Here is a 25,467-nt window from a genome sequence, read left to right on the forward strand (position 1 = left end):
CACGTGAGAGAATTGTAAAAGAAAGCTCGGATCAATTTTCCATCTTTGAGTGGTGTTGCGATAAATGACTAGCGGTTTCAGTAGTTCACATAGGTCACTTCAGCGCTTTTGCTCGACAGAATGTAGGTTATCGGGAACCACTTAGTAGCACAGATGTTTTTTGTCATAGTGGGCATAAGGAAACGAGTCATTGAAGAATCGCTAGATGAATCAAAAGCATTGGTCGCCAAATGATCTTACCCGAAGGTTCACTCGAGTGATTCGGTCGAATTCATCTACGTCGACGTCCAGGAATGACTTAGGGGGCAGCAGTATACCGGCACAGTGGACGACAATGGACACTTGCTCTCCCCTGTCCCCTTCGAAGCTCTCAAATGCTTTGCTCACTGACCGAGGACAGCCAACGTCAATGTGAAGGGCCCGATGTTCAGCACCCCCTGACAGCTCTAAAGAGAGATGGAGAAACGGCGATACTGCGAGTCACTGGGCTAATGGTGAGAAGCATAGCATGGAACTGGACACCGCAAGAGACTACCTATAAATGCGGCTTTTTTAACGCTCACACCTCTGACACAAAAACAGCCGTCACGATGTTTCTTGTCAATAGAATGTCAACTTGACAAAACCTGACAAATATTAAGAAAGAAAAGCCGTTTTAATATTTCAGCAGCCTATTTCAGCACCAGCTGACTGTATACGTCAACGAAGCATTTCAAGAGCAACGCAATGTGTTCGCGCACAAATTCACTCTTTTCTTTCTCTGTTCATATTGCCGAAGTTTCACGGTCTCTTCTTTCAGAACAGTGGTGCTAACTCAAACACTCAACAATATTTTACAAAGGAGGTACTCAGTATTCTATTGACACTGTGAAAATTAAAATCCTGAATTTCCACTTACTGAAAGGTCTGCAGCCTACACTTGCATCCAAAAGCAGTAACGCATCAATAATATTGTAAGAATTTGGTATGTCATTGTATGACCGAAGGCATGTTAAAGGTTCTAAAGAGAAAGGGAGAGACCTAGACGAGAACTGAAGAATCTCATTGTTCTCGCTGTATTGGCCTCACAACAGCGACACATTTAAATTCTGCACAATATAGCCCAATAGCGCGAAACACCCCGGAAAACACTACTACACAGTTTCAATGATAGAACTGATACTGGGGATGTGCCTTCGTGCACACTGGGCCTAAAGCTGTGAATACGCGTTCGTCGACGTCGTTGCCAATTTGGAATCGAGTTGCCGCTTTACTGGCCACTATATAGGTTGCTATATAGTGGATCGACCGATCGACCGATCCCTCAAGGATTGGTTCTTGGCCCTCTATTATCTTTAATATATATTAATGACTTACCTTCACATGTGTCCTGTAATATCCGAATGTTCGCCGATGATTGTGTCATTTATCGAACTGTACGTAACACCTGCAATCAAACAGCCCTGCAGAAAGACCTCGCCAACATGCTAACATGATGTGATGATTGGTTAATGAAACTTAATGTACAAAAATGTAAAGTTATGTCTTTCATTCGTAGCAGTAATCCCCTGGTATTTCCCTACCAAATTAGAAGCATGCCTCTCGAACTAGCATAGTCCTATAAATACCTAGGTGTCACTGTATGCAATGATCTGTCTTGGCATAAACATATTTCTAACATCATATCATCTGCTAATAAAACACTAGGTTATTTAAAACGTAATCTCCGCCAGGCACCTCAAAACGTAAAACTGCTTGCCTACAAGTCCCTTGTTCGGGCAAAACTTGAATATGCATCTGCCATCTGGAGCCCGCACCAAACATATCTTATCATCTCACATGAAACTGTTCAGAACCGCGCTACTAGGTTCATTCACTCACAATATTCATATGATGTCAGTATTTCCGCACTTGAAACACAATCCGGACTAACACTACTATCTAATCGCCGACGCATTGCTAGTCTTGAGCTCTATCGCAAGTTCTTTTTCAGCACCCTTCGGCATGCGCCATACATCGTTCCTGCGGCGCGCATCTCTCACTGCACCAGTCATCCGCAGCAAGTCGCACGCCCGCGTGCCCGAACCACTCATTCTTCCGCCTCGTTCATTCCTCGAGCAGCTAAAGACTGGAACGGCCTTCCTGCTGACATTGTTAGCATCACTTGCCTGTCTCAATTCCTACAGCGTCTGATTGATCACTTTGAATATAACTAATGAAGTGTACCAAATGTGGAACTTATGTTAAACCCACCCCTTATGTAATATCCCCTCCGGGGGTCTTTAAGGACGTTAAACTGAACTGAACTGAACTTTGTCCAAGGGTTCCACCTCTTGATAGATCAGTTCGTTGGGCTGATTAATTTGGAAAACAAATCTGGAGGATGAGCCATTGCCTCACATTTGAATTAGTAATGCAGATCGCATGAATCTGAGCTGTCGCCAATGAACCAGTGCGTTGTTAACGACTCTGTATATTTCGATATACAATGCGGTGAAACTTCGCTAACCTTGAAGCAACGCAACCGTGGCGTTGGCTGCCTCCAGGTTGACATCTCCCACCACGACGCGGGCTCCTCTTTGGGCCAGCAGGCGGCACACAGCCTGCCCGATGCCGCTGCCGCCGCCAGTCACGAGCGCCAGACGTCCACGGAACATGTCCACTGCCCGAGGAGCCGCGTCCATTGAGACAGCTGCTGCGCAGGTCCAATCACCGCGGTAAATTAGAACTTGACAGACAGACGTGCACTGTCCTTTTGTACTGCCGTGTGGATAGATGTCACCTTGCAGATCAGGAGCCAACAAACGAAGACACCAGGGACAACATAGGCTAATTACTTGTGCTTACTAACCGGATTAAAGAAATGCTAAATTAATGGCAATGAAAGTGGATGAAAAAACAACTTGCCGCAGGTGGGGAACGATTCTACGTCTTCGCATTACGCCTGCGGTGTTCTAACTCATTGAGTTACCGGTTCGCCGTTTTACCCATCCACTTTTTGGGGTATTTATGTGTTACTACTAGAACTAACCTTGGGAGTTCTGGCCAGCGGCACCACTCATAAACCTTGGCGGTGGATGTGGAACATCCTGTCTGCCGCAGGTGTCACGAGTACGTGATCTTTGGGGGGAAGGGGACTGGTCACTAAACCCCCACATGCTACCTGAAGGCATCAATGTTGCCGGATTCGAGACCCTCGTTATGTAATAACGAAAAGAAAGGGGGTTAACCGAGGGGCCCGATTTTTTATTAATCGTATCATGAGAAGCTTCGTTGGCTTTGTTGGTGCACCAGCCGCCCCCTCGGCCTGGTGACCTCTTCGGCACCGCTACTTATGTGCTATTACCTGCTATATACCCATACTGTATAAAGCTTTTCGTTTCCTCTTCGTCTGCTTCAAGAGTCCGTCTCTCGTCTTCGACCTCGAGTCACAATAACGTATATTCTAGTGTCATCTAGTTTTATCCCCACAAGACATGACGGCGTCATTGGAAGTTATTGCTACAGAGCTGGAGCATCGCTTTCTTCCACTATTCCTACCCTTACGTTGATTTTCCCTATTAATGAGGATTTTACAGAGATATTTGTGGAAAAATTGTTAAATCTCTTGAGCGAAATTCCGACTGCTGCTCCAGCGTCGCATAAACAGTCACAAGAAGATCTACTAACCATCATAAATTACTCTTTCAGAGGAGCTTGAATTCCACCAAAATGGACAATTGCAAAGATTGTACCGTTACCTAAAAAAGCGGGAGAGGGTTATACTTTAGACAACGCCAGGCTAATTTCTCTAACACCAAATTTTACAGAAATGATAGAAAGAGCCTTACATGTTCGCGTTATAAATATTATTAATAAGATAACCTTTCCTAGCTAATGTCAAATTGGATTCAGGCCGGGGTGCTTAATATGGCAGGCGCATATTGACCTGGGAAGTCGTATACGTCTTGCACGTTGCCAAGTCCAGTATGCGGCATTGGTTACGCTTGATATCTCCAACACATACGATAGTGTTCACCACGGAATATTGGTAAGCTGGCTGCGAGAACTTAACTTTCCTAAACATTTACAAGCGTGGATAACGCAATTTTGAAGTGGCAGACAATTGTATTCCTTTTACAACGGCTTTTCATCGAGTCCATATAAGCAGGCGAAAGAAGATCCACCACAGGGGGGCACTGCGATCTCCGGTGTTAGTTAATTTTTTTTCTGAGCTCCATCCCATGAGGACGTGCATATTTACGTGTAGGCGGATGACCCAGCATTCTTGTCATCGGCAAAGAACATTCACGCACTTTAGGAAAATTTGCAAAGGTTGCTTAGAAGATTGCAAAGGCTGCATAGAAGATTGGCTAAATTCTTTTCGTCTGGCTCTAAACGAGAATAAGTCTTCATCCCACGTATTTCCTCTAAGAGATCCAGTACATACAAGCGTATATCTTTTTCGTATCTGCTCGATATAATTCCACAAGCAGATACTGTCAAGTATCTTGGCGTTATATATCAAAGTTCCCTTTCACGGCGTACACAGATAGATTACATTGCAGAAAAGGGCGTTCGAGCTGTGGGGTTATTACGTAGACTGAGCAACCACCGATCAAAGATGATGAGGTCCACCTTCTTGTCAATTTACCGTATGCATGTTCGCCCTGTCCTGGAATTCAGGCACATGTTACACTCTGAGGCGCCTGCCCATAAGCTTCGCCCCCTTGCTCTTCTGTAACAGCAGGCAATAGAGGGTTAAGACTTCATTTAGGACTGCCTAAATATGTATCTAATACTACTTTGCATCTATAAGCAAGAATTCCTTCTCTTGTAACTCGGTTTCTGTACTATGTGCTCTTTTTGATCCGTTGAACATTAGATTCAAAGAGATAAAGGTCATTTGGGACGGGAAAATTTATTTTCAGGTACAATTTGACGATATCTTTCCATGTAAGGCAAAACATCTATCTTAACGAATGTTATATGCTAGCTACAGCATTATTTAACGAAATCACAAAAAACGTGGTCATAGCGACTGATGTCACGCATAGAAGAAAAACATTGCATTGGTATATTCAGCCTTATTCTCGATTGGTAATTTCCCCCATGGCTTCCACACTTTGTACCGACCTTTCTTGCAAAATTTTAGCGGTAGTGTACTGACCATTCGTAAATTAGGCCCATCAATAGATTATGTAGCCATTGTAAACGATTCTTTGTCCTGTACTTCACTCACGGCACCTAATGAATCTCGGGTTCTGCGAGCGTGTTAATCCTTAGTACCTCAACATTTACCTAATATCCATTTAATTGGCGAAGATGTCAATAGTTGGCCCATCCATTAAAATTCTCCCCACATCATCCTTGGTCATAGCTGCAAGATTTTGAGGCAAATGATGCAGCAAGAATTCTCTGTACTATCTATATAACAAATTTCTCGAATTTAAACACTTAGCTCTTGCATAACTTTTTTTAATTTTCTTTTATGCAGGATGGTCTGGCAGCCTCACTGATAGGGAAGATTAGACCAAAGAAAATTTGTTGTAATTTCTTGTCGACGATTTATTAGCTTAAGCAAACGAACCTTGGAAACACCACTCCGCCTTGTTCGATTATATTTGACTGTTACTATCATTGAGTTCCTCTACAATTGGGCACAGTGACGGGTACGTTAGAGCTGTCATCCAAGATTTTCTTTTAGTATCAATGAGATGTAAACTCTAAATACAACATTTTAAGCCTTCTTTTCTTTCACCCAAATTGAATTAGAATTGTTTTATTTTTTATGGTTATACCAGACTTTTCATTTTCATAAAATCATTCAGGGTCTACAATTTCTATCTTCGGATTCTAACTTACCAATTATAAAATTTTGACCTCGTATTGTGCACATTACTTTGACCTTCCCGATTCTTGGCCGATGCCCCAGAGTAGGTACGTGCCAGCATATCACAAGGAATTACAGCTACAGCTGCAGCATCGCGAACTCGCCGCAGTAAATAGAAAGCGGTCGTTTAGCTGGCGGTAGCCGATCTCGGAGACTTTGCTTCGTGTAAGTTACGTGTTTCTTTCAGCCTCCTTGGAGCACGCTTGACACGAATTCCTTGCGGGCGCGACAAGCGAAAGAAATGGCTGCAAAGTACAGTTTCCAAAGCGGTTAAGTGGTCCTATTAGCTCGCGGCAACACAACAACGTCAGCAGAATATACAGCGCATTTACTTACCGCGATGGCTATGTACGTTTTGAAACCAGGCAAAAGCTCACGCACTGATCCTTCTTGACCTCGCAGAGCGGCAGAGGTACTAGGTTTCAACGTTGCAGAGGTTCTGGGTTTTTATCTCCATAGCCCCGCTGACGGCATTGCTACTGTTTACATAGGCCAAGGTCAAGTCACTTGCCTACACTTGCGGGCTTCTTCTGGCGGTCATGACAGTCCCGCAAGGCGTTACTGCCGTGTTTCGTCTTTGGTCAGGATAACAACGTTTGTGGCCTCGAGACGAACCTCTAGCTTGGGCTCCCACTCGGATTGCCCCATTAAGATGCACGTAAAGTTGTTATGATTAGGCAACCACACTTCACCAATGTGAATGATAAATGTCGCAAGTACCGAACACTCAAGTGATGGTATACAGCACCCCAAATGCAGTCGAACATTTCTTCAACTTTTGGACATCTGGAATTACAAAAGTTGGAAATGTTCCGTACTGTTGAATAACCGTGATTTCTCGAGCGACATCTTATTTGCCGCATGTGTTTCCCTAATTACCCACAAGTGATTGGCGACATGCGGTGGTACCTAGATAGCCAGCCTCAAATAACTGTTTTGAAACAGGCGCATTGTTATTCTTTTCTTTTCGCTATACTTTTCGCTGCCGAAGTGCTGGTCTGAATTTGCGCTTTCCGAAAGCTGCCCGTATCTTCCCGCATACTGCAGCTTGCCTGTGGGTTAGTTCAATTAAGCAAGAAGCGCATTTCCGCCTCGACATGAGCCGTTTCCTAAAAGCCACTCGCTAAACAATGCGCTCCACTGGCAGCCCACGAAAACTACCATGAATTCCCAAAAGAACTCAATGTGATTCCGCCATATTTCAACATGTATAATGAAGTATCAATAGAATCCAAGCAAGGGCTACAGAACCACAATGCGAGGCATTGATACCACTTTTCACGTAAGACACAGATTGCATGCAGGCAACAACAGCAGTGATAGAACACAAACGACAGCTATGCAATGCACGTGTACCTCTAACGGCACGGGGGGATGACCACCAAGGCGTAAGTGAAAGCACCTAGAGCACGTAATGAACACAAAAACACTGAAAGCTCGAATACTTGCCCTAATAGATCTTGATATGAACACAGAACAGGAGCACCGCTGCCGATTACCTGACTCGTCTTGCCACACCTCTGTTTCGTACGGTGCCGCCGAGCAGAAAATTTTGTATTGCCTGTGAGGAGAAAAAGAAAAGGACGGCGTTAGTGCACTGCCTGCTATCACCCTAAGAACAGTCAGTAGTAAAACGCTATCCTTATCTTGCAGGAGTTGGCAGAACAATAGGCCACTGTGCTAGCCACAGTGCCTGCGCGGCAAACTTCGAAGAGCATTACCCCCTTCAAGAGAGATTTCTAGTTCTAAGGAGCACAATCGTAGATTATGAAAACGTGGTCGTAAGCAAGCACTGTCATGGCACCAATTTACGTCCTGTACGAGCGCATACCTTAAACATGCTCATGCTGACCACGAATTCTAGTTCGGTCCGTATTGTGAAAGCACTTTATGCGTCATCTTTTTCACCGGAAACACATGATTCTTACTAATTCGTTCATATCCCATTCAGTCACTAATTATCACAGATGTTCCTAAGTTATTCACAGGCAGAGATTTTTCTGAAATCATGATGCAGCTATGACAGAAGAAATTCTAGCCCATACCATGAGTACCAAGGCCATGTCCGTCTAGGCTTCACAATTGCGGAAAGTAATTGGTTACAAATATTGTGCTGCCACGGATTATCCAGTTTTTAAAACAAAGCAGTGAAATATTCTTTACAAGTGGATGCGTCAGTTAGGAAATGAGTTCAGGGCCTTCTATTATACTAGGAAGGGCGCTTGTTAGCAGCACGGCTAGATAACTATACGTCCAAATTCGCGTGAGACTGGGTGCACCTCTCTGAAGAAACAATTCTTTGGAATTATCCTCTTCCTTAAAATGAATAATGACATCGTTTTTAGCTAGCAGATTTGGCCATTTACATTCACCACTATGTTTCGCTCTCTCTTTCTAATTCGAAAGGATTTGATGCAGGGCATATCAGGAACAAGAGCAAGTCAAATGGAAGCTTCCAGATCTGTATCACGCAGGAACTGCAGCAATGCCTCTGCAAGGTTATTTTCCGTCACCCAGTGGTTGTAGCTTTAAGGTGGATATGGCTTTAGTCAAGCCTTTCTTAAAATATTAGGACTTAAATAGTGTACGCGTTCCTGGGTACAACCAAAACAGGGGTCGTGCACCCGACGCTCCTACAGGAGCCGAGAACTTGGGCCTCGTTACACATACAAAATCAGCGGCCAATTACCGGCTGAACAGATACCACAAACCAATTTTTTTCCTAACTTCATAAATAATTTTTTTCAGTAAATTTCACTTCTGCTGTTAGCAAGCGCATTCATGGTTGTTTAGCTTTTTTCTCCCGCTCCCCCTTCTTATTTTGTGCAAATAAACAACCGGAGGAGAGCACATATATTTTATATTTTGATAAGAATTCCCAAATCTCATCCAACTTGGCATACGCTATATGCCAAAAACAAACAAACGATGGAACGAATGTTCCCTATGGATGGCGAAAGTGAAAGTAAATTTAAGTGCCTTCGTAGGCATAAAAAAAATCAACTTTACGTTTGTTTTTCGGCCACAATGTGCTTACTTCACTATTTTTCTTCCCCGTTCACCGTGAAATTAATATAAACCTCGGAAAGTAAAAAAAAAAATCTCTCACGCCAAATATTTTGGGAATAGAATTCAGAAAAAGTTATTAAAAAGTGTGCTTTCTTTTCTCCTTTACGTAAATATAAAGGAATACAAAATGGTCGCGCTCAATACTTCTGCGGTTGGCAAGGAGCAATTCTAGCCAATTATGTGGGTATCTCGGCGTAACCGCTCTGTGCACCTCCGCCGTGCCCCTACTTCGGCGTAGATGAGATGCTATACACCGCGGTCCCTTACAGAGGGCTGCTCTTACTGCTTTACTTTCTTTAGAACTTCCGTGCGACGTCGCGTAAAAAGGGGTCAACTAACGACCGTTTTCGAAGGCAAAATATTTCCGCAGCGTGTCACCAACGCACGGAGCTTCCGTGAAATGTCTACAAAGTCCCCTTCCTAAGTCTACAAAGTTGCCGTATCGTGTCATACCACTGCCCCTTCCCTCGGTGTAGGGTAGCAAACCGGACGTGTTTCCGATTGATTTCTCTGCCATACCTTTTTTCATTCGGCATCAGAGACCAAATCAGTAAATATCCGCAAAAAGCAAAAACATGTAGAAACACATTTTCTAAATACGATGTGTCCTGTATCTAGTACTCGCTGTTTCATATGTTTAGAAGAAATTGCTGGTGGCGAAGTATTCTCTGGTTCTCAAAAATTTGTTAAATGTATACACTTAAATATTCCGTCTACTTGCTTGTCAAGCAAGAACTGGGAAGCGTTTGGGGCAGCTTCGTCGAAAAACTAACATAAATAAATCTGATGATATATGACAGCAACTTCTCCAAATATGTGGTGATGTTCGTACTAATCTGGTACACGTTTCAGCTGTTGGGCTGAACATCTAGATCTTGTCATTTCGCACACAATTTGTGCGCCTTCATTTAAAGCAACGATGCAAATCAGACCAACAGCAGTGGCTAAAGGGGAGTAAATAGGACGTTGTAGTGTCCCGCTGCACAGAATTGGAGCATACGCCCTAAAACTCATTCTAAGTTCGGCTGTGTGCTAATTAAAATTTGGGGCACGCCATAGCTACACTCTAAAGCCCTTCACGTCCATAAGAGTGGAATGCCGTACAAAACGCTCTTGACACACATTAATCTTTGGCTGTTTCTTTTCTTTTTTTTTAATACGGCGTTACTCTGACGAGAATACGAGTATTGCACCCTTAAAGCATTTAAGGCAGACGAAAGGCATATTTCGAAGTTTCCATTTCACAAGGGTGTATGTAGTGTTTTATTTTGTCAATGTAGTAAAAGTGATGATATCAATGTAAAATTATTTCTGCAAGTCTCTGTCTTGAGAGTCTGCTCAATTAACAATTATATTCTGATCACTAACACAAAAGCATGTACAATAGGCCGCGCAGGCGGCCTATTGTACATGTACATATGTACATATTATACATATATGTATAATATACATATATTACATATACATATATGCAATTGCGCCAATTAATATATAATTAATACACAGTATAATATACCTATATACAAATGCGCCAATTGAAAATTTGGCCGCATATATAGCATTTTTGATATTGTTTTATTAATTATGCAATAATTAAGAAGGTCGCCTATTCACTGAGGATGAGGATAGATACAGTATTTATAACCTTATTAAATTATGTATATTGCTGCTTTAACGGCGCAATTTTGTATTTTCACATTTAAAATGATGACATTGCTAAGGGCGTATTTTTGTGAATTCCAGCCTCGATAAGGGCGTTTCTTCATGAAAACATACATTTTGAGGGGTGTAAGGATAAGTTGTACACTCTTAGAAAAATTTACACCCTTTGGGGCGTATCTCGTCCCACAACAATAATCGTCATCCGTGTTGCCCGCGTTTCCTTTCTTTAACGCTGCGAGCCCGGCACTTTCCAGTCACGAACGGCATGCGCGTTATCAGTGTGAGGCAGCATTCTCGACAGGAAAGTAGCGAACGCCGAGTTTTCAGGAAAGGAAACGCAAGCAAGGCAGATGACGATTATTGTTATGGGACAAATATACACCCCAAAGGGTGCAACCGTTTTAAGAGTGTAGACACATGAAACACTCTTATATGTGTGAATTTATTTACAGTGTACGCATACACTCTAGAAAAAGGTTGCACCACAACGATAATCGTCATGTACCTGTACCGTGTTTGCGTTTCTATTGTTTAGCGCTGCGAGCCCGGTACTTCCAGATCACGAAGGGCATGCGCGTTATCAGCGTGACATAGCATTCTCGGCAGGAAAGTAGCGAGCGCAGATTTTTCAAGAAAGGAAACGCAAGCAAGGAAGACGACGATTATGGTTGAGTGGCAAGACAATCCCCAAAGTGTGCAAACATCTTTAAGAGTGAGCCAAGATCGATGCACATACCAAGGGCAGCTGGTAACACTAGCGCCGCCTCGAGAGCTAATTCCAAATAGATCTCGCATGCTCCGCATGAAGGCCGTAACGGCAGCGCCTGTGCCGGCCTGTGCCTATTTCCAATCTCGAAGGCTGTTTCGACTGCGCCACATTCAGCTAATTTGTGGCGAGATGGCGCCACGTTCGCAAAGCGCAAGTCCAGGAAAGAAAACATGCGAAACTCTCCGGGCGGTTTCTGACGAGCCGTGTGACCTACAATTACAGTCATTCAACGGAAGCGTTCGTGCATGAATAAACGCTCCTTTTGAGGTCGCCGGGGAAATCGCTGGCTGCACAATGGCCACTTGCCCTTGAGTTAGCGGTTGCGTCATCCTGCTACTTTCATTTTGCGGGGTTAGTGCCCGTCGGAACCACGGCGATCACGCACTGGTTTTCAAGATGTTACACGAAAGGATAGGAAAACCGCAACTATACTGGTGAGATGACGTCAATATATATATATGCCACATAACCACAAGTCCAGAAACAATGGTGCGAAGTTCCGTCGTTCGCCATCATGCTCGATGCATGTAGACCCCTACCCTTTCTGGGCACAGGAAAACATTCATTTAACAGAACATTCGGCACAGGCTAAAGCAACAACGATAGCGCGGATTTCAAAACGAAACTCCATGGAGCGCACATTCTCTGTGGCGCCGCTGGTACCCGTTTGCTTAGATAAAAGCAGTTTTTGTTTGACGCTGCGAACAAGAAAAATCGGTAGTGAACTTTTAAATGGCTTAATTACCCGCGCAGAAATTAGCAGAGTTGAAGACACAAATGTGTTTTATTTGTTTGAGCGCGTTCTTCCTTGCTGAAGCTTATGGGCGCAGTTTAGCTTTCATCCGAACTGCACTCGACGTTGGAAATTTAACTGTCAGGTAACGAGGATTACTTGACGTATCTTACGAGCTACGCCAAACAAGGGTAGGAAAATTGTCAAATGTCGACATTACAGTAGCAGCAATTTCGGGTCGCCAGTTGGTCTGCAGGCCGCCACACAATCTGGTTGCATTACATTACCGTTCCTAATTGATTGAGGTGACTGCATTTGTTTCGTCAGCATTTGCAACTGTCAATACCAATAGTGAGAGCTAACTCTAGGGGACATTTCTTTCTTGAATCAAACATACCCGAGTTGCCGCAAAGCTGTGTTCTACGTTCCAAAATATATAAATAATGGCAACCAACTGCGTCGCCGGTAAGTGTTCACAATGGAGCACTAACACGGGGTGAGGGACCCAAAGATGATTTTAACAGAAACGGATGACACGTCCTTCCTGTAAGTAATGGGACTATACTCCATTTCATTAGAACAAGCTAATGTTAAACCATACATACACCGCGTACAATGTTCTTGATAAAGGCCGGTCCCCGGCCGAACCAGTTTCAATTATGCCGGTACACTAGAGAATGATCAAATTAGCGGTACGGTACGTGCGGACCACTCTAAGAAGCAAGTCGCGCCATTTTTACAGTTCTGCCTAGTTGCATAATTAAATATTGCTAATTAAATATGCTAATCAGACATTGTTTGCGATATCATCGGCCTTATTGAGATTAGAAGAACTGGTGCGGCTTATACATTGCTGAATAACGGCCATGTCCTCTGCTATAGAGTGCTGCCAGATAAGAAGCAATACGGAGTAGGATTCCTAATCCATAAGGATATACCGGGCAACATTGACGAATGCTGCAGCATTAATGAGAGGGTAGCTGTAGTCGTAATCAAGCTTAATAAGAGGTATAGATTAAAGGTAGTACAAGCCTACGCTACAACATCCAGCCACGATGATGAGGAAGTAGATCAGTTTTACGAAGATGTTGAGTTAGCGATGAAAAAGGTGCTAACTCAGTATACTGTAGTAATGGGCGACTTCAATGCAAAAGTGGGGAAAAAGCAGGCTGGTGAACAAGCAATTGGCAACTACGGCGTCGATTCTAGGAACGCTAGAGGAGAGATGCTGGTAGAATTCGCAGAAAGGAATAAGCTTCGAATAATGAACACCATTTTCAGGAAGCGTAGCAGCAGAAATTGGACCTGGAAAACCCCTAATGGGAAATAAGGAATGAAATTGACTTCATACTTCCTGCGGATACTAGCATAGTGCAGGATGTAGAATTAATAGGTAGGGTAAAGTGCAGTGATCATAGGTTGGTGAAGGCTAGGATTCACCTCAATTTGAAGCGAGAAGGGGTAAAACTGGTCAAGAAGAAACAGGTAAACCTAGAGGCAGTAAGGGTAAAAGCAGACAAATTCAGGCTGGTACTTGCAAACAAATGTGCATCCTTACAACAGAGAGATGAAGATGACATAGAGATAATGAATGAAACCGTAACTAGGCTGGCTTCTGAGGCAGCAATTGAAACGGGAGGCAAGGCGCCAAAGCAACCAGTGGGCAAGCTCCCCCAAGTAACAAATGACCTAATAAAGAAACGGCAAAGAATAAAAGTCTCCAACTCAAGAGATAAGATAGAATTCGCGGAACTGCCAAACCGATCAACAGGAGAAAATAAACGATATTCGTAATTATAACGTAATAGAGACTAAGGAAGCAGCAATAAATGGACGCAGCATAAGATCAGCGAGAACATGGCATAGGAGAAACCAAGATGTATGCACTGAAAGAGAATCAGGGTAGTATCATCAGCAATGTCGAAGATATAGTAAAAACAGCGGAAGAATTCCATACTCACCTGTACAATACCCAGAGCAGCCAGGATACCTCTATTGAAAGTAGTAATCAAGAGGTTGTAGAGGCTCCTTCTATAATTTGCTATGAAGTTAAAAGAGCCTCAGTAGACATGAAACGAGGAAAGGCGGAAGAAGAAGATGAAATAACAGTAGACTTTATCAAAGAAGGAGGAGACAACATGCTTAAAAAGCTTGCGCTCCTTTATACGAAATGTCTCGCGACTTCAAGGGTCCCAGAGAACTGGAAGAATGCGAACAGTATACTAATACACAAAAAGGGAGACGTGAAAGAATTGAAAAATTATAGGCCCGTTAGCTTACTTCCAGTATTGTATAAAATATTCGCCAAGGTAATTTCCGACAGAACAAGGGCAACATTACACTTCATTCAACCAATAGAACAGGCTGGCTTCAGGAAGGGACACTGTACAATGGATCACATCCATGTAATCAGTCAGGTAATCGAGAAATCTGCAGAGTACAATTTGCATAGTCTGCAGAGCCTCTGTATATGGCCTTCATAGATTACGAAAAGGAATTTGATTCAGTAGAGATACCAGCAGTCACGGAGGCATTACGTAATCAAGGAGTACAGGAGGCTGTTGCGACTGGGAGTCCGAAGATGTGGAACTCACTTTGCCTCGTGGAGGAGTAAGTAAATATGAGGCTGGGTCCGATATTCAGGCCGTTTGACACACATATATATTTACATATTTACAAGAAAATGCAAAGTAATACAGAAAAGTTGATGATGAAGTTCTAGTCGCCGCTCACTCACGCCGTCCGTTGCTCCTTTTATGCCTTGCGTGATCATTGTTCAGTCACTGCCCCCAATCCGGCGTCAAGAGACCGATGAAATCAAGTCCCACCAATCCGGAGGTCGGTTGCCCTTTCCCTAAAAAGTGAATGAACTTGGTCGGAAACGCGCGCATATCACTGGGCACAAACAGGGAAAGAAGGGGAACGTGCGCTGACTCCGATCGTACACTGGCAGGTGATGGCCGTATCATTGCATTGACCGCGTCTCCGGCTTGGACATGCCAATTTATGCGAGTGACAAGTGAATGCCGTATCATGCCAATTGCTCAAACCTCTCCTGAACGAGGTACTCCCGCGCTGGTCATAAATCATCCGTTTTGAGAACCATAGTGACGAGGCCGTTGGCCCGTTCCCCATAATCGCGCGAACCGTGACCGGAGGCTGTCGCGGGGCGAACACCCGATCACAACAAGGCTTACGTAAACATCTTGGAAAATATCTACAAAGATTCCACAGCTACCCTAATTCTCCACAAAAAAAAAGTAGGACGATACCTATAAAGAAAGGGATCAGACAAGGAGACACAATCTCTCCAATGCTATTTAGTGCGTGCTTGAAGGCGTATTCAAGCTGTTAAATTGGGACGGCTTAGGAGTAAGGATCAACGGCGAATATCTCAGCAACCGTCGGTTTGCAGATCACATTGTCCTGTTCAGCAACACTGGGGACGAGTTACAACAAATAATTATAACAGTGGGGTTGAAGATTAATATGCAGAAGATAAAGATAATGTTCAATAGCCTGGCAAGTGAACAAGAGTTCAGGATCGAAAGTAAGCCTCTAGAGATTGAGAAATAATACGCTTACGTACGTAAATTACTCACAGGGGACCCTGATCATGAGAAGGAAACTTACAGAAGAATAAAATTGGGTTGGCGCGCATACGGCAGACATATTCAGATCCTTACTGGAAGCTTACCAATACCCATGAAAAGAAAGGTGTACAAACTCTGCATTCTACCGGTGCTATCATATGGGGCAGAAACTTGGAGACTGACAAATAAGCTCGAGAATAAGATAAGGACCACGCAAAGAGCGATGGAACGAAAAATGTTAGCCGTATCGCTAATAGGCAGGAAGAGAGCCGCGTGGACCGGAGAGAAAACAGGGATATCCGATATTATAATGGACATTAAGAGAAAGATATGGAGCTGGGCAGTTCATGTAATGCGTAGGTTAGATAACCGGTGGACCACTAGGTTACAGAATGGGTGCCGAAGAAGGTAAACGCAGTCGACGACGGCCAAAGACTGGGTTGGGTGATGAAATTAAGAAATTCGCAGCCGCAAGTTGGAATCGGTTGGCACAGCACAGGGGAAAATAAAGATCGGAGTAAGAGGCCTTAGTCTTGCAGTGGACTTAAAAGAGTATTATTATTATTATTATTATTATTATTATTATTATTATTATTATTATTATTATTATTATTATTATTATTATTATTATTATTATTATTATTGCTTTAATGAATTGTTTATATAAGGCGCCCCAAAAACAGATCCAACAGCTTTGCAATTAAATGCACAATAACGGAAAAGACAAAAAGAAATCAGTAAGAAAATAGATAGCATGTCCAAAATACATATAACATGGAGAAATAATTGAATATTATTTTTAAAAATAGGGGTATCATTTATAAAAATGACAACATTGTCATTGTTATTCCCACTGCTAAATAAGCATTGGAAACGACTGATGAATCTCAGTTCACTAATTTTATTTACTCTAAAGAAATGTTTCTGCCCAAATCGCCAATCCGGGAAATAAAAACAAATGGATTGAAGCACGAATGAACGTTCAGTATACCCCTGATTGCACCTCTGCAAAATTCGAAGTGCCGAACTTTTTGCCAATTCAATGTTTTCATGTTGTACCTATAAAGAACTCTCATGTAACTGTAATAATAGGACCTACCCAGGAACCTATCAAAACGTATAATAATGAACCTGCGTTGCACTTCTTAAATCTTCTCCGGAAGCACAACGCCAACGCTATTCCATGCAGTGGGACAATATTCAATTTTGCTAAGGCCCAAAGATTGAAACAATAGAATAAAAAAAATGACGATCCCTAAAACCAGGAGTTACTCGGGATAGAAAAACAAGACCTCTAAAAGGCGCACTTACAGACTATGTCTGACTCACCGCTGCTAAGGGGAAATCGAGTAAAACAGAGAGAGAGAAACTCTGATGTTAGCTCCACAGTTGGATACGTTGGCAGGTATGTGCAAACACAAACCACGAAATGACGGTGCTGTTTTTCTCTTTTTTTTTCCTGGCTCACCTTGTACTGCACTCGCTACGCGGAACGAAGCTCGAGGCAGCGGCAACGATGCCGACGAAAGCAGTTTCGCTGGGGTTCAAAGCATTTCGGGAGGCGGGGGGGGGGGGGGGGGGGGCGCAGGGAGCGAGTGCCCGTAATTGGGGCAAGGAATAAACATTCTTAACTGGACGCAGAAGGTGCCGGCTGCGTTCCCTGTCGTCTTGGATTATATCCGATATGGCGGCGGACATTCGAACCCACGAAGAGAGGATCGACGGTGCACCGCAGTTCGACGAAGAGGCTACGTGTTGTGGTTCCTGGGCAACCTTCCCGAGCCATCAACTTCCCCTGCAAAAGTGAGTAACCACTGTGGGGGAACCGTTTTTACTGTTTTCGAACTATGCGTGGCACGACGTGGTTCAGGCTATCGTTCTAGCCTACTTCACGAGGCAGCAGTTACTCTCGTTTCAGCAAAGTTAGTAAGAGTAGCAGAAGTAGAAATATCACCTCGTTTCGGAGGTGTTCGCAAACTACTTCGCAGTTGAAGGGAATATTGTTTGAGAATAAACCATACTTCAGGCGAGGATAGACCGAAAGAACTAGGCAGACTACTATCCGATTTAATGGCTAAATTATCGGATAGATAGATAGATAGATAGATAGATAGATAGATAGATAGATAGATAGATAGATAGATAGATAGATAGATAGATAGATAGATAGATAGATAGATAGATCGATAGATCGATAGATAGATAGATAGATAGATAGATAGATAGATAGATAGATAGATAGATAGATAGATAGATAGATAGATAGATAGATAGATAGATAGATAGATAGATAGATAGATAGATAGATAGATAGATAGATAGATAGATAGATAGATAGATAGATAGATAGATAGATAGATAGATAGATAGATAGATATTTCATATTTGTCACCAAGTTCCGCAAATGTGCGGAAAAAGCTGTCCGGAAGTGTGGCGCTCTTCAAAGCATGGTGGTTTATTTCTTTCAGAGAACGTCGGAATAGCTGAAACTCAACGTCAATGTGTCGCGGTACCACAGAGTCGAACGCCCCTCATGTGACATGAGGTTACAAATCTGCACAAAAGAAAGAGCAAAACATTCACAATGCGGCTCAGCGGCACCTCTCAACTCTTTGGAACGACCAGCAGATACCATTGCGGATCGGCAATAGTGTGACACGAGACACAAGTGCGGATCTGACCTTTTCGATGGGAATCAAGCACATAGAGTGGTCAAGACTAGTTGAGACCCTTGGTAGTGACCATCACATTAAACAGTACCTTTTACCGCATCACACGTTTCGCCTTGAAGGTGCGACAGGCGAAAATCACGGACTGGGACGCTTTCCGCAGGGAAAAGACGACTGCGAGTCCAGAACATGTTCAAGAGTGGACCAAAAGCATCGTACAGAAGGTAGCGTAACACATAAATATCATAGAAATAACGAATGAGGTCCGGGCAGTCGATCCACACTTGTCACACATGCGGGAAACTCGCCTGGGACTCATTAGACGCTAGAAGAAGCAAAAGTGTAATAGGAAACTCAAAATCAGGATAGCCCAGATCACCAAGGAAGCCGAGGTATACGCCGATATATGAGGCAGGCAGAATTGGAGTCAAGTATGCACCGAATTACGAGGCACCTTTAGCAACACGAAGACATCGACCATGCTCCGATCGCTGTTGGCTAAGACGGAAACAAAGATGGTCACACACCAACACGTCAGACGACCCATCCACTACTTCCAAGGTGCGGAGGAAGATATCCTCAAGGCAGTCACGAGCAAGTTCCTGGGAGACGGCAACGCAGGACGTGTTCACCCCGAATTCCTAGAATACAAGGGACTACACAACCCAGAACTAAACCGAAGATTTACAAGAGCAGAGATGGTAGAGGCCCTATGCAATCTGACCAGAAACACTACCGCAGTTGAAGAAAACAACAGCAATTCCTGTCGCAACTACAGAAATTTCTGTTGTACGACAGAAGTTCCTGACGTTTCTGTAGTTGCGACAGACATTTGTGACGTTACGACAGAAATTCTGATATCGCAACAGAAACATTCTGTCGCGAAGACCAAGAGTTGTGAAGTCGTGACAACAGCTTTCTATCGTGACAGCGATTCTGACGTTATGACACCAACAGAAACTGTCGCGACAACAAGAGTTCTGAAGTCGCAACAACAGTTTTCTATTGTGACAGTGATTCTGACGTTACCACAGCAATTCTGACGTCGTAACATAAAAATACGGTCGCGACGGACAAGAGTTCTGAAGTCGCAACAGAAACTTTCTGTCGCGACAACAAGAGTTTAGCAACAACTTTCTATGGCAACAGCGATTCTGACGTCGCAACAGGAACTCTCTGTCGGAACTACACCTTTTCTGCCGTGGTGTTAGAAATATGCCACTTTCTGACGCCGCGACAGAAGCGCTTTCCGTCGCGACGCTTTAAAATTGTATGTCAGTTTCGCATCGGTGGTGTGCACTGTACTTTCTTTTGCGAGGTATTCAGTTGTGCTTCTCTGAAGCCGGCAGTGCTGATAGCACCGACACCGGTGTTAAAGTCGGCGTGGCCAATTGTTATAATTGTGCCGTGACGACGAGGCATCAGCAACGCCCTCAGACAGAAAGCACTGTCTTAGCTTATATATAGATGTATATATTATATATCCCTCAAGTTCTAGTACTGATGGAAACGTGACTGTATCCAGACGTTTATGACAGCGAAGTAACACCGTGTGGTTATAATATTTTCCGAAGTGACAGAGATGGTTGAGGTGGTGGCATTGCAATAATATACAAAGAATGTCGTCGAGTATCAAGGCTACTAAGCATTGACGGGCTAGAAAATATAATGGTCAAAGTACTCTTTGAGAAATTTCATTTATTCATCGGAGGATATTATCGTACCCTGAAGTCTAGTAAATACATTCGTAGAAAAGCTTAATGAATTCCCATGCCGAAATGAAATACGTTCAGCTAACTTGTTGTTGACAGGTGCTTTCAAATTTCCGTGAATAAATTGTTTAACAGATACTATAGAGGCTTTCAATAGAGAGAGAGTAAAAAACTTTATTAATATAAATAAAACAAGGCACGATGGTTGGAGCCCCTATTCCAGGGCCCCACTGGCACGAGCGGCTCGCTGGGCTTGATCCAGAAGAGCCAACTGGCTCTCCCGACCCTCGTCCGCAAGCCATGCCTCCCACTGCCTATTCCTCATTAATGGATGTTCGTGTAATATGGGACTGTCTATGTGCGGAGGCCTCCTGGGACACTCCCATGTGATGTGTTTTAGTGCGGGTGTGTCTGTGCACCACGGGCACTCGTCAGTGAACCTCGTGGGGTGTATTCTGTGTAGGTGGTGCAGGTTGGGGTATGTATTCGTCTGAATACGACGCCAGTCCCTCTCCTGTTGGCTGTTTAAATCGGAGTGAGGATGTCCAAAACGTCTCCGCTCCTGCCTTTGCTGTAGGAGGATGTCACGAGAATTCGGTGGAAGGTCATCGCTAGGCCATGCCGTTGCTCGGACGTTCAAACCTCGAGCAATACGGTCTGCCCTAGCGTTTCCTGCCAGTCGCTCGTGTGCCGGACACCAGACGATAGTGTGGTGCCCCTCCAGTTGAGTGCCTAAAATTTTGATTACTGATTTGGGTGCCGTTCCTTGCAAAAACAGGCGGCAAGCCGCTTGTGAGTCGGATAATATGACAGCCGAATTGGTTTGGCGCTCGGCGTCCTGAATGGCCAAGGCGATGGCTGCAGCCTCTGCCACGCATGCCGAGGCGGTTTTGAAGGATGCCGTCGTTATGTTGTTGTTGCATGTAGAAACTATGGTGAAAGTGTCTGAGCTGGCTCGACTGGCATCCGTATAATACACCCCCGGTCCCATGCCGAAACGTTTGTGAAGGGTCTTTGCCCTTGCTCTGCGTCGTCCAGGATGGTACTTGGGGTGCATGTTTTTGGGAATTGGGGCCACCGCGATGTGCGATCGAACATTGCGGTCTATCTGTGCCGTTTCCTCTCCGCAATACTGGGGTCTCAGGGGAAAGCCTAACCTCGCCAATACTTCCCTGCCCTGAGTTGAAGAACAAAGTCGTTCTTTCTGGGCATATAACGTCGCGACTGCGTACTCGTCAAAAGTATTGTGCAGGCCCAGTCCCTCGAATCTCTCTGTGCTAGCGCATTCGGGAAGACCAAGGGCGGCTTTGAAGGCTTTTCTTATTATTGCGTTTGCCTGTTTATTCTCTTGGTTTGTCAAGGCCTGATATGGAAGGGCGTATGTGAGTCGGCTAATTACAAATGCGTGAACCAGGCTGATGGTCTCTCCCTCAGTTAGGCTGTCTCTGCTTTTTGCCACTCTCCGTATCATTCTGGCCACGTTTCCTGTGACCGCCTTTAGTTTTTGTAGGGTGTGAGATGTTCCAGCATTCTGCTGTATCCACATCCCCAATATTCGGAGTGTCTCCACTTCACGAATTGGCGCCCCGTCGAGAGTCAGAGTGAGCGGCACCCAGTCCTTCTTTCTTGCGTATTTCGCACGCACCCGAATGAATTCCGATTTTTCGGGTGCGCATACCATGTCCGCCGCCCTCGCGTATACCACGACTGCGTCTATGGCCTTTTGAAGGGTTTCTTGCTTGTCCCCGTAGGACCCCTGGTGAGCCCAGAACGTAATATCATCGGCATATATCGCACAACCGAGATTCGGGTGTTTATCTAGCTCCAGGGCTAGCTTTCTCATCCCTACATTGAAAAGCAGTGGAGAGAGTATAGCTCCCTGAGGGGTACCTCTGTCGGGACAGTTGAAGGTGTCGGACCTCGTGGAGCCTAATCCGATTGTGGCCGTGCGGTGGCTGAGGAACGAGCGCACGTAGTTATAAATTCGCGTTCCGCAGTTCACCGCTTCCAGTCCCTACAGAATAGCGTGGTGGGAGATGCTGTCGAAGGCCTTTTTGATGTACAATGCCAATACAAATTTATCTTCCGACCCTCTGTTGGGGTGCAGGACCTCGTGTTTTAGTAGTAGAAAAACGTCCTGCGCTGACACGTGGGGTCGGAAACCGAACATATTGGAGGGGAACATATTGTTTAGCTCTATGTGGTTCGAGAGCCGGACCTGCACAACCTTTTCAAAGAGTTTCCCCGCGCACGACGTTAGGGAGATGGGTCGAAGGTTGTTGATGTTACGAGGCTTACCTGGTTTTGGAATAAGAATAATTTTTGCTTCCTTCCATTCTTTTGGAAGGACGCCGTCCTCTGTCCAGACCGTGTCGTTAAAGAATTTGGTCAAGCTCTTTAGCGTGTCATCACTTAGATTGCGAATCATTGCGTTCGTGACCTGATCTACCCCTGGGGTCGTGTTTTTCTTGAAGGAGTGTGCCGCTGCGTAAACCTCTTCAAAGGTTATGGGGGCGTCCAGTTCCGGTTGGTCCTGACCTTCGTAAACGGGTTTGGTGGATTGCCCGGTCGGTACAGTTCCTACGTATATCTCTTTAATTTTGTCTATCATGTCAGCTTCCCGACCTTCAAACTCGTTTTCAAGTAGCTTGAGTGTGCGATTGGCGACTGTTTTTGTTCCTCCCGGGTCAATCATACTTCGAAGAATGCGCCAGTCACTGAACTGACGCCAATTGCTGTCGCTTAACTTTTGTGCGTATTCGTTAGCTTCCTGCGCTAGCTGAGCTATCCGTGTCCGCAGTTTGCGATTAAGCTTCTGCCTTTTCCACCTTTTTGTGAGGCCTCTCCGGGCTTCCCAGAGATGCAAGAGGTGACGATCCACGGCTGGAGCCTCCGTTGTCGTTTCAATTGTTTTTGTGACCCTAGAGTGAATAACTCGGATCCGCTCGGCCCATTCTCCTACGTCTGTTATGCTGCCGATTGTTTCCTGTTTTTCCCGAAATTTGGTCCAGTCGGATAGCCTTGCCTTGCCAATAGCTCTTCGAATCCTGGCTGCATTAACCGATATGCTTAAGATATAGTGATCGCTTCCTAGGTTTTCACCTAGGTTCGTCCATCGCGTCTCACTGTCGTTGTTGGTGAACGTGAGGTCGGGGGAAGTGTCGTGGGACACGCTGTTCCCGATTCGCGCTGGGAGATCTGGTTGAGTTAGCTGGAAAAGTCCGTAGCGCTCTACAACGTCTGCTAACAATATGCCCTTGGGATTGTCTCTATTGTAGCCCCAGTTTGAGTGTTGTGCGTTAAAGTCGCCTAACAATATTAATTTGTCCCTACCTTGAGTGAGTCGCACCGCGGTGGCCACCACGTTTTCAAAATCCGCCTGTTTTTCTCTGGGAGAACTGTAAACGTTGACAATAATTGTTTTAGGTTTGCCCCTTTTCTGCGGCCAAATCGTGATTATCTGGTGCTGAATAGGTTCCCGAAAAGAATAATTTACGCTAATCGTGACATCCTTCTTGGCAAAGGTGGCTACTTGAGGGTAGTCAGGGTGAGCATAAAGCTCGTACCCTTTGAGTTTTGGATTTTGTTTCCCTATTTCCTGAATACAGATAACGTCGGGAGGGATTGGCGCCGATTCTATGTAGTGCGTGAAATGAGCCAATTTAGTCCGTAGCGTGCAGCAATTCCATTGCCAGATTTCAATGTGTCCGGTCTTTGTGTTGTTTGCCATATTATCCATGGATATTACTGTCGCTATCAGTGTGCTCTATAGCTTTCGGTGTCCTGGTAGGAGCTCCCGGACTTTGACTGACCCTCTTTCGGGGGACAGCCGCGGCTTTTGTTTGCACATCCTCTACCATTCGTTTGAGTTTGTGTAGCTCTGCAAACATTAGTTGCATGTTTTGTGCTAACTGTTCCAGCGTTAACGAATGAGCGCTGGAGGCGGTACTTTGTTGCAGTGATGTCTGCGGTGGTGATTTGGAAGTGTGGTCTGCAATTGGTGTCGGTTGCTGTGATGTGCTGTTGTTTGCCATGCGCTTAAAAGCTTCAAACTCGGCTCGTAGCTCGGCTAAACTGTTTCGAAGTATTTTGTTTTCTTCTACTATTTTCTTGTACTCTGGGTTTTGTGTGATTGGTGTAGGTGTATTCTTAGGATTGGCAGTGGGAGATGCGACTTGCGCCCAGCTCACCTGATTATTTTGTGGGGTGCTGCATGCCAGTAGGATCCCTGGTGACTTGCTTCTTGGGGCCTCTTTCTTTTTCGTCTGATCTTGCTGCTGAGGCACCTTGGGTCGGGATGCCGAACGTCTCCTCTGGCCCGGCTGCCCGGAACAAGATCGGCTCCTCGACGGCGAGCGGGTTCTGGAGCGGCTGCGACGATCCATGGCCGGAAGGAACTCCAGCTCGGAGTCCTCGTCTTCGGTGGCGAACCACCGTAGCTGGGTCTTCGTTGGTTTCTTTGGCCGTGGTCTTGATATCTGCCTGACTGGCTTTAGTCTTTTGGGACATCGGCGGTCACCCGTTGGATGATCACTCCCACAAATGGCGCATTTGGGGGTGCACGTGTGTCCATCGGCAGGCTCCCGCACCCCGCACGAGCGGCACACCTGCGCGTCGGGCTGTGGACATACGTCGGTGCGGTGTCCCACGGTGCCACAGGTACGGCAGAATTGTACCGCATTTCGGTAGGGTGTGCAGAGTTTCTCTCCCCCGAAGTAATAAACACACCTTGGCACTCGGCTGCCGTAGAAGGTGAGCAAGGCGCTTTGTGAGTCGCCCATCATTCTTGCGTCGATCAACTCCAGTCCCTGCGTTCGGATACGTAGGTTCGATCGCAGCACGTCAGAAGGGGTGTGTGCTTCTATCCCGTGGATTACTCCCCGCGTCGTGTCTTCTCCTGCCGTAACGTACGCATTGACCGGGTGTTGTCGTCCGTTGATGTTCAAGGATTTGATGGCTTGCATGACCTTGGCCGTATCCCGATTCGGGGTGGATATCACTGCAATGTTCGAGCCTGACTTGATTCTTAGAATAAAATCGTTGTCAATGGTTCTGTCCTCGCACGCCTCCATGACGGCTCTTGCCAGTGCCTGACTGGTAACATTCTTGAGTGGTAGCCCTTGGTGTGGTCTGATGACCACCTTCAGGTCACTCTTCGGTAGCGGCGGAAGACGCTTGAGTCGTGGGTGCCCGCGATGCGCCATGGTTTTAGACGAGTTGGTAGTCGGACCTGATGGCAGTGCGCTTCCTTGCGCGGAGCGGCGCTGCTGAGCGAGATTTTTCTTTTCCTTCAGGGAAAGAACGCGCTCCCATCCGGCTTCTGCGGTCGTTTCGTTGACCACGGTAGCGCTTTGCATGTTGTTGTTGATCGTGGCTGCCTCATTGCATTCGTGGTGCGGTGTTGCATCA

The 25,467-nt window shown here is 45.1% G+C and overlaps 1 protein-coding gene across 6 annotated transcripts in view; it reads right to left on the minus strand.

Annotated features, from left to right (window-relative positions):
- LOC135915039 ((3R)-3-hydroxyacyl-CoA dehydrogenase-like) overlaps window positions 1–25,467 on the minus strand; it is a 153,661-nt gene that overhangs the window by 5,032 nt on the left and 123,162 nt on the right. The window contains exons 2-4 of one of the 6 annotated variants that reach the window (XM_065448015.1): window positions 7,351–7,412; window positions 2,489–2,671; window positions 241–446 (exon numbers count right to left, since the gene is read on the minus strand). In XM_065448015.1, coding sequence (XP_065304087.1) covers window positions 241–446; window positions 2,489–2,663 — 381 coding nt within the window. In that variant the 5' untranslated portion in view covers window positions 2,664–2,671; window positions 7,351–7,412. Of the gene's footprint in view, window positions 1–240; window positions 447–2,488; window positions 2,675–6,187; window positions 6,295–7,300; window positions 7,413–25,467 lie in introns of those variants that run through there. The other 5 variants (XM_065448016.1, XM_070531690.1, XM_070531689.1 and 2 more) reach the window with 5 other exon arrangements.

Source organism: Dermacentor albipictus, chromosome 1 (genome assembly GCF_038994185.2).
Source record: "Dermacentor albipictus isolate Rhodes 1998 colony chromosome 1, USDA_Dalb.pri_finalv2, whole genome shotgun sequence".
In the NCBI taxonomy this organism is placed as follows: Eukaryota; Metazoa; Arthropoda; class Arachnida; order Ixodida; family Ixodidae; genus Dermacentor; species Dermacentor albipictus.